Source organism: Condylura cristata, unplaced genomic scaffold (assembly GCF_000260355.1).
Source record: "Condylura cristata isolate star-nosed mole 26May11 unplaced genomic scaffold, ConCri1.0 scaffold00001, whole genome shotgun sequence".
NCBI lineage: Eukaryota > Metazoa > Chordata > Mammalia > Eulipotyphla > Talpidae > Condylura > Condylura cristata.
This window is the reverse complement of record NW_004567102.1, coordinates 9,706,680-9,716,876: the sequence shown is the minus strand read 5'-3', so window position 1 is coordinate 9,716,876 and position 10,197 is coordinate 9,706,680. Positions and strand designations below refer to the sequence as shown.

Below are 10,197 nucleotides of genomic sequence, written 5' to 3'. Positions count from 1 at the left end.
AAAAAAAAAAAAAAAAGCATCCAGCACACAAAGGGGCTCAAGACTTGGACCCACTTTGGAAAAAGAACACTTTTCACTTCCTCTTAATCGCACAAGCAGAAAGCCCAATTCCGCCTGCCCCTTTCAAATGGACCGGGCAGAGCAGCAGAAGGGAAGGGCCCCGGAGGGCTCCGCAGGTGAGGGAACCGCAGCAGGAGGCTGGCCACAGACCCAGGTTCTCACATTTGATGTTGAAGGAGGCGTTGGCGCTGCGGGCCTCCTCGCCAGTGGCGTTATCCCGAGCCACGCACTGGAAGGCCCCGGAGTCCTGCAGCCGGTCCACAGCCGCAAAGCTCAGGCTGCTCCCTTGGGCGAAACGCCGCTCCGTGTCCTGGACAGGGGCCCCATCCAGCAGCCAGAAGACATGGGTGGGGGCCGGGGCCTCCACCTCGCAGCGGAGCAACGCCCGGCGTCCCTGCAGTGCATCCTGGGAGGACGGCTCCTTGACGAAGACAATGGCTGCCTCGGCACCTGCAGGTGGGCATATGGAGAGGTGAGGTCAGTCACCGTCCTGACAGATGCCCCAGTGAACGGAGGCGTGGGGTATGGTAAGACCCCACGGCCGAGTACCCACTGAGGAACTTTGGAAGAGTGCGGGGCACTCTGCACAAGGAGAAGATCCGTGCCCTCCAGGATGCCAGGGGAGACACGGGGGCACGGACAGGACACGGTGGAGCTCCTGCACAGTGATGGCTTAGGCAGGCAGTGCCTCAGCGCAGAGAGGCAGGGAGCCCCAGAGGGGTAAGGAGCACAGGGAGGGCCGCAGGCTTGGCAGGCGGGGTGACGGGGGTGGGGTGTACCAAGGAGGGCCAAGGAGCAGGGGACACTGGCAGGCAGCCTTCCCCGCCAGGACATTGAGTGAAGTTTAGCCACAACCCCAGAAAGATTCAAACTCGCGCACCCACTGAGGGTCTGGCATCAGACATGGCCAACAGGTCGTGAAGGGGCTCTGAATACCACCCACAGAATCCACAGCCCAGGGCTCCCCGGGGACTTCTTTGGGAGAACTGACTCCATTCACAGGCAAAGTGATGTCTTTGGCTATTGCCAAAGACATGCCAGGGCCACCCAGACATCCGCCTGTGCACGAAGATCCCACTGGTGGCCAAAGCTGGCTTCTGTGTTTTAAGCCGAGAGGTGAGGTGAGTTCCCAGGTTTGCACCTGAGCCAGCTCCTCACTCCTGCACTACTGTCATTCAGCTCTGGCTGGCATCACCCGCAGAGCAGGGGCCACTGCAACTGAGGGCAGAAGTGTAGCCAGAGGGAACAAAGGCAAGAGTGAGAAGCCTGTGTGGAGCAGCAGATGGGCTGGGAGGTGGAGGGCAGGGCCGGGCAGGTGGCATGGTTACAGCAGCAGCAGTAACACACTGGGCTTTGTTCCTGGCCCACGTGGGCACCATGTAGAGGCCAGAGCCGCTGGACCTGAAACACCAGTCACCTGCCAAGGGTGGGTGACGGCACAGAAGAGAACACGCTTCCCCTCCAGGAAGAAGAAACAGGTCACCCAGGGCTGCTACATGAAGCGGCAGGTTCTGCCTCTGGCTAACGGGGAGGGGACCCAGCCAGGACAGGAAGGAAGAGGCTGGGGGAGGGAGGTGGGGGGGTGGGGAAACAAATGACCAGCTCAGCCCCTCCCAAACCAGAGGCTAGTCTTGACCCCAGAGAATGCCTTCCAAGTCCCTAGAGAAGTCGGGTACTTTAGGGCACAAGAACCAACCTCATAAAATCAGTATCAACACTAGTCGAGGATCCCCCAGGGTGGGGTCCTAATGAGGGGCTGCCCCTCACATTGCTTCATCTCCCAACGCCCTCAGCTGGGTCAGCCGGGCACATTCCTTGTCAATGGGGCAATGCTGGCACTGAAGGTGGACCAATTCTCCATTGTGCTGGGCTTGCCTGCTGACTGCGCCCATTAACAGATCTGCCCTCTGGGCACTGCTCAGCACAGTGCACCCCCAGACTCCCTGACCATCCAGACACCCCCAACGCGCTTCCTACCCCCACACAGGAGGATGGCCCTGCTTCTGCAAGGCAACTTAGTGCAACTATGCGGTACAGATAGGTAAACTGAGGCCCTGGAGGTGAGAGAATGTGTTCGAGGACGAACACCAAACGTGTGGTGGAGCCAGGCCAAGGCCAAGGAAGACAACTCCAGCCCCACCCAGGAACTCAAAACCAACCATGGCAGCATTCGCTCCTACAGTGCTTCTCGCTCTCCCAGCCAGGTGGAGAGACACACCTCCTGCAGACAATGCCAGGTACACAAAGGCACGCAGCAAGCACTGCCTGAACTGAGTAACCTCAAAGGAAAAGTGGGGCAAGAGCTGGGGAACATGGGGGTGTCAGCAGCATTTCCCCACCACCTTTCCCCAACCGGGATAGGCGGGTCCAGCTCCAAAGGCCCTGGCCAGTGTGATTCACCAAAGGCTTGGACCCTCAGTCCAGAACTCCAGGATGCTCGCCAAAGGTCAAAGAGGGAGCCCCTGATCCTTGTCAGAGTACAGGCAAACTGGCCCCCCTCACCTCCCACCCCCGCTCAGCTTCTCCAGACACAGGGGAAGCCGGGAGTCTCGCCCACACGTCGGAGCACTAGTTAAAGGTTAGACTCAGACAGGTCAGGCTGCAGTTCTGACCATCGCACTCAGCGATCTGACCCTGGGCAAGGAAGGCTGACGGCTCACGCTCAGCTCCCTCTGCCTCTCGGCAGGCGGTCGCGAAGGATGTACTTACTCTGTTACTTCTGTTACTCGTTTGAAGTGCCCGGGGAGGTGCTAACTCAGCAAGCGGAATATTACTATCATCCTCCTTCTTGTCCATGGACAGCACTTTATGAGCACTAGAAACCACCCCGCTTGCAGTCACCACAGAAGAGCAGCTTAAGGGACATCAGCAGGTAGAGGGTAGGAATGAGGAAAAGGGGCCCGTGGGGTTGCAGGAACCACAGACCGCTTGCCACAGGAAGCTGAGCTGGGAGAAAAGATGGTATGACTCAGAGGGACCCCAGCTCAGCCTCCAGCATCCTCTCCCGGGGCCAGGGCTGCTCCAGAGCTGTGGTAAGAGATGGTGCATTCCCAGACTGCCACTCAGAGCCCCGTACACGCTCACAGCAGCCCCGGGACACATCAAAGCGGCCCCACGGGGTCCTCTGTCCTGACGTCAGTTCACAGCAGGTCCTGGTTAGTGCTTGGCTGAAGCAGACCTTACATGTTACAAAAGGCAGGGGAGCAGCCACCTAGCCTTTGCCCAGCCCCCAACCTCTGCTGGGAGCCCCCACCTCAGCCTTGAGGCTCCTCATTCAAGATGTATGCCTGTTACTGTGGCACCCACATCTGCTGAGAGGACAGCCTGAGGGGTGCCAGACTGAGCGTCTGCTGTATGGTCTGAAGGAGGGTTAGTCTGGGGTAGTGTGCCGGGAGATCTGGGCAGGAGACTCGGAGGCAGGCACGGGAGCAGAATGCCAGGCCTTGGCAGGTCTGGGAGCTGAAGAAGTCTTCAGAAGCTTCGGTTGATGCCAACAGTAAGAAATAGAGGGCAAAGTTTTGGGAGACTGAGGTAGTGCCCGCCTTGAGGCGGTACAGTCACCGGCACATCTCTGCCTCTGACTTGAGGATGCTCCCAGGACTGTGGGTTGGGGATACACTGGTCCTGCACACTCCAGCGGTCCCCTTTCGTGGTCTAGCCACACCGGGAATCGTGCCCTCATGGAACAGCTGGCCCAGGGTAGCAGTGACACCGAGGCCTAGCAGCCCCGACCTGCCCTTCCCAGCGATGCCACCCTAGCCTGGCTGTGAGTGGAGACCCCACCCTCCTCTCAGCCTGTGGGAGGCTCAGCGGTTTCAGAGAGGCTAAGTCCAGCACATCACAGCACGTGGATGGTGCTTTCCCTAGAGGGCTGCTGCTCCTCAGACGGGCAGCCCAGCTGGGCATGGGGAGCTCAAGGAGCCCCTGCACAAAGACAGGCAGGCAGAGCCATCTGCCCACACCAGGCACCGACCCCAGCCAAACTGGAGTTGCAAATACCCAATAAGGACATTGCCAAGCCATTTCCTTGGCTCCCCAACAGGCATCTATATGCAGACACTCACTCTGCCTGCGCCCTGGCCCCACTCCCCCGACAGAGGCTATGTGGGCAGCAGCCCAACACCCGCTCCCTGCCCCCCACCACCCAACTAGCGCCTGGACCGGTGCCCACCCTCCTCGCTGCTCTCTGGGCTCCGGGCCCAGGCAACCATGTGTATACACGTGTGGTGTGTGCACACACATATGTGTAAACATGGTTTTATGGAGAGCAGAGAGCAGCAGGAAGTTTTTCTTCTCTGAAGTAATTTAGGCTATTTCAGTCCAAGTCCCCATCTGGTCCCCTCCAGCCTCTCTCAGGGGCTAGCCTTCCTGGGCTGGAAATGCACCGCCAGCCCCTCCCAGGCCCCAGACCTGTCTAACCTGACCCACTGATTCTATCTGCCTCCTCTCCCTCTTACTAAAGAAAATTCTATGCCTTGGACAGATGCCTCAGGCTCAGATACCAAGATGGCCCAGGCTGGCTCTGGCGTGGGCACATGAGCAGCTAAGTGTGATCACGTGAGCGGCCGTGACCTCTCCCACCCCTGAGGTGAGCCAGCCGCACAGGGGAGGCTGACTCCTCCACACCAGGACCACACCTAAGCCTCAGTATGGCTCCCGGGCTTGGGGGCGACAGCCTGACTCCCAGGTGACCCGAGAGCCCAGGCCAAGGGAGGTCCTGGGAGGCACACACGGACACCCAGGGGGATGCTGGCCAACCTCCTGTGGCGTCCGGAGCCACAGCATCAGGGCACGGGCCAGGAGCAGCCCTCACCCCATGGCATCAATGCCCAGACACCCTCACCCACAGGAAGAGAGACCACTTCACAAGCCTCCTCCATTTGGAAACTCTCTGGGGCAACCGAGACCCCAGGGATGCCAGGGCTCCTCCCTGCCACCCAACAGTGCTGCCTCACTCTTCACCCCCAAAGGGCCCCTTGAGCACTCAGCAAGCCCGTGGCCTTCAAGGTGTTAACTGGCACATTTCTGCCTGCCCTTACACCATGCCACAGGCTCACAGACAATCGTAACTTTTAAAGGAGCAACTCAGTCGTGGCAGGATTACATCATCTGGACCATCAGCAAGGTCAGTCAGCACTACCCCACCCCCCACCCCCATCACCCAGGTTGGCAGAAACACAAAATGCTGCAGTGAACATCCCTCTTCGCTACAGCCAGAATAGCATCAGTATGCCGTACGCGGGTTTAGTGCCAGCAACCAGCAACCCGGAGGGCTTACTAAGCGCAGAACATCCAGGTTTCGAGGGGCACTGAAAATCAACCACAGTGGGGATACAGAAAAGCTGAAGTCAAAGCCCTTTCTTTTTATGTAAATTTTTATTTATGTTTGCATACAAGAGGTGAGGTACAGGCCAGAGGTGCAGGGGTGAGAGGATTCACCAGAGACAGAGTGGGGAGCAGAACAGGCAGATGGACTGAAATACCCGGCTGAGGGGAGGCGCAGTGGAGGTGACAGGACAGGGCTGCTGTGCAAATGGGTCCACTCCCTGGCCAGGGATGGGACTCACACTGCAGTGGCTGCAGATAGCCTCACAGGGCTGAGATTAATCCCTGGGCCACCAGGGAGGCCTGGAGATCAATGTTCTCGCCCTTTATAACCCAGCATCTCCCAGCTCCTGACCAAAGCCCCGCAGCCCTCCAAGTTCCACCCCAACCTTTGTCTGAAGAGTGCAGGAGGGAGAAGAGCCAGGAAGTCCGTTGAGTTTTCCCGTCCTGGGATGTAACTGTAAATATCTGAAGAGGCTCCCACATCCGGATTAGAGGAACAGAGCAAAATCACAAGGGATTAGGGCAGAAACAACTGAGCAGGCCAGTTCTAACAGAAAAACCACAGCTCAGGCCCTTCCTGGTGGCGCAGCGGGTTAAAGGACTGCAGTAAGAAGCTTAAGCCACTTCCACATGAGTTCGATCCCCGCCTGCCCCGCAGGAGATTCACATGGCGCAGGGCAGACCTCTCCTGACCCACCCGCTGCTCCCCTCAGCAGTGTACCTCCTCGATCTGCCTGTTCTGCTCCCCACTCTGTCCCTGGTGAATTCTCTCACCCTCTGCATCTCTGGCTTGTACCCCAGTTCTGTATGAATAAATAAAAATAAATCTTTAAAAAAAAAAGAAAAACCACAGCTCAGGCCTACCCCGCCACTCCTGGGAGGCCCTAGAGACCAATCTTCAAGGCAGGAGTGGGGAGTGTGCACCGTGGTCCTTCCTAGGAGGCCAAGAGCAAGCTAAATGACAGTCTGAACTGCTCACTATCTGGTTGTACCAAATCCTACTCTATTTTAATTATTTTAAAAGATTTATTTATTTATGCATACAGAACTAGGGTACAGGCCAGAGGTACAGGGGCCAGAGACAGAGTGGGGAGCAGAGAAGGCAGATTATTGAAACACACGGCTAAGGGGAGCAGCGGGCGAGACAGGAGAGGTCTGCTGTGCCATGTGGGTCACCCCCAGGGCCGGGGATCAAACTCACACTGACGTGGCCGTGGCCAGCTTGCAGCGCTGTATCCTAACCAGCTGCACATCACTCTGTTAATTTCTAAGACAGGCTCAGAAACCCTGAGAGACTCCCGTTTTCAAAGCTCTTTCTACCCACCTTCAGCTTGACCCTTGGGGGCATACAAGGCAGTGAGCGCAGACCCCAGACCTAACCAGACGGCTAAGCAGAAGATCCCAGATTCCCTGCCCTTTACACCCTGCGTGCATCCCAACACTGCTAACCCCTCCGCGTGGGCAGAGAAGGGAGTGACTCAACTCCATTCACTGGGAACCCTCCCCCACCTCGTTAGCTCTTAAGAGAGAAAATCTCTCCTAGACTTGCTGCTCTATCCAATATGGTAGCCACTACCCACATAGGGCTATTTACTGAATTTGAAAATAAACTAAAAATTCATTTCTTTGGTCACACAAGCCCTGTTCCCTGTGCTTAGGTCACACGTGGCTATCGGCCGTGCATCAACCCGAGAAGTTTGGGACAGTTTCATGCCTGCAGAAGGTGCCACTGGCCAGTGCTGCTTTCGCTCCTCCGTCCATTTCCAGCTCCCATGAGCACGTCATTTCTAATTCACTGCCCCTTCCACCAGGGTCAGTCTCCTCTCACAGAGAAGAAGGTGTGCCTAGACCTGCCTGGCCCCGTGTCTGTGCCATCCCCAAGCGCCGCACTGACTGACTGCTTCTCGCCTCTTTCACTTACTCCTTTTCACCGGCATCTGACCCCACAATCATTCTATTTACATTCTACCTAACGTAAATCCTTTTGATTGTATAGTTGCTGGTAAAATGGGATTATTGTTTCACATGCAGGTAGTTTTAACATACGTAAATAATCTTGTACAAGGCATTTCACACTCAGCTTACTTATTTTTAAGTTTTGAAGTCCTTCCCTGTGGCCATCTCCTCCTATACCCCGTCAGTCTTCCCAAAAGATGAATGTGGGGGAAAGAGGACTGAATTTTTCTTAAACAAGAAAGCAGGCCCTCCTGCCTGCAGCTATACACAGCACGTGTTCAATCCCCCGCCAGGGAGCTGACTCACATGGCGCGGCAGACCTCCCCTGACCTGCCCGCTGCTCCCCTCAGCAGTGTACTTCGTCGATCTGCCTGTTCTGCTCCCCACTCTGTCTCTGGTGAATCCTCTCATCCCCACCCCCACCACATTGCTGGCCTGTACCCCAGTTCTGGTGTGCATAAATAAATAATCTTAAAAAAATAAACAAGAAAGCAGCTGAATATAGCTGTCTACATTTTAAAAATTCACACTTACACCCCCTTCGTATCCCCACTTCCCCAGCACCCTGCCCTGGCCTGGCTGTCACTGAACTTGGAAAAACATGTGCACACGCATACACAGTGTGTACACACACCAGCTTCTCCTACTCCCTTTCCTGTTCCGAGCCCAAAAAGTCCCTACGAGGCTGGACCTCCATTGGTTTTAAAAGGCTAAGAGAAAGCGTCGCCCTGTACTTTTATATTTAGAAGTGCTCTGCAAATCAATTCCCAGAGCAGACAAGAGCGGGCCTGTGAGGAAATCACTTTGCTATGTGTGATGTGGAAAGCACGAGCCGCTCAGGGCCTGTGGCGGGGGCTGCATTTGCCACACAGCTGGTGACACTCGGGGATGCTTAACACATGTGCAGGGGTGAAGCACCCCCTGGCAACCTGAGGCCAGAGCCTGGCTGTCCCATGAGGGCCCGGGTCTGAGGCAGAGTATAGGAGTCAGAGGGCCCCCTCTCCCAGACCTGCTTTCCTTCTCCACCTGTCTGTCCAACAGCTGCTTCTGAAAGCGACCCTTCTCTCCAGAGTGAGACCCAAGACAGGGATGCTCCTCAACCTGGGACACAAGAGAACAATCCAGACCATGGGCGGAAACACAGGGGAGCCACTGGCTTGCAGAGCTGAGGGTGTCCTCTGGACACTGGGCTCCTGCCTCTGCGCTGGAGACCCATGCCTGCCATCACCTGCTGTCCTCTCAGCCGCCTCTGCTGCCACGTGTGCCCAGGAAGACAGGGGAAGGGAGATGGCCAGTGCAGGAAGTGGTTACAGCCATGCTCTCAGCTCAAATATCTCTCGGCTACAGGCGTCTGGGGCCATGTCACTAGGCGAGCACAGCAGCAGGAGACAGAAGGGGCGAGGGAGGTGGGTGAGCCAGCTGTCGAACGAGAGCCCAGCCATCAGACTTTTTCCCAGAGACTTCCTGGAGTCCTCATTTTACTGCTTAAAATGCAAACTTTCTAATAAGGCAAAACTAATTTTGTTCTTCATTTAATTTCAACTGCATTATCAATGTTTTTGTTTTTGTTTTTCTAAGGTAAGCAGCTCAAAAGAGTCACAGTGTTTTTTCCCAAAAATCAGCTGTTTGGAAAAAGCATTTTGGCTAAAGATAGCAAAATATGTATTCCAATCTCCAAATCAATAACAAGATGAAAAAATACAAACTGATGAATAATGGACAGAGACGATTCCTTCTAAGCTATTTTTAAAAACACCAAAAACTTGCAACTCATCACCAGATGCTTAAAATCTCCAGATAAGCTACTTTGGGGGCAAACATAAAACATAAAGCACACACAAACAGCTGAAGGAATAAGTCTCTCAGACTGACGCAAAAACTGAGTCAACTAGCCAAAAAAATGACAAAGACCTAAAGTTTATTTCATGCCGGCTCTGTGGATCTTTAAGTTGGGGTCTGGAAAGCACCGAGGTCTGGCTTTACTTAAGTCTGGAACTGGATGTCCCTCCATTCCAGGGGGTGCCTGCTACAGACCCCGCAGTCACGCAGAGGGAGAGAAGGGGCAGGCAGACAGTAGAGACAGAGACAGAGGAGATGGACGATGGGATGATGAAGCGGTGGGGGGAGATGGAGAGGAGACAGGCAGAGGCTGAATGAGTGACTGACAGAGAGGTGAAGACAGAGACAGCGCGAATGAGACAGAAATGGACAGACTGAGGAGACACATACCCTGACGAGACCAAGTGGAGGGACAGAGACAGAGACAAACTGAGCAACAGAGAGACAAACAGTGGGCGAGAGACTCAGGTAGGGACCAAGCCAGAGCACACGGTGTGCACACACAGGGCCCCGTGACCCAGCCCCACATCACCCTAGCCTCCTCTGGCCGAGACCCCCTGGTAGGTCTCCCCTGTGTCTCTCTGGCAGGCAGGTCCTGTCCACGCTCCCCAGCAGCCCCAAGGGCGGCCCACTGTAACACCAGACAAGAGACATGAAAGGCTACAGGGAGGCCTGGGGGCTGGGAGGGCAGCGGAGAGGGACTGGGCGCTAACATACCAGAGTCAGACCATTTATAAGGCAAGCCCTCAAATTAGAGGCTGCTGGTAAATAATTCACCAGGAAAAGTACAGTACCTTCCTCAGGCTCATCCATTATTCACCAAGACAAATGCACCATATTGTTACACTTCCTGACATCTAAAAATGGTCTGAGCCATTAAGCCAGGAGCAAGAAGACAGTAGGACAGTTTCCAGCCTACTTTTCCAGAACCCCTGGCCTGGCACTCCTGCTGCTTCTGGAACTCAGTCAGCTGCTCGTCAAAGGGCAAAACATTCAACTTCCAGGAGGGGCCAT

The 10,197-nt window shown here is 55.6% G+C and overlaps 1 protein-coding gene across 1 annotated transcript in view; it reads right to left on the bottom strand.

Annotated features, from left to right (window-relative positions):
• Positions 1 to 10,197, bottom strand: part of PTK7 (protein tyrosine kinase 7 (inactive)) — a 58,393-nt gene that overhangs the window by 24,346 nt on the left and 23,850 nt on the right. Inside the window, exon 2 of the mRNA XM_004674010.2 lies at positions 204 to 510. Within this exon, the coding sequence (XP_004674067.1) occupies positions 204 to 510 (307 nt within the window). The remainder of the gene's footprint in view (positions 1 to 203; positions 511 to 10,197) is intronic.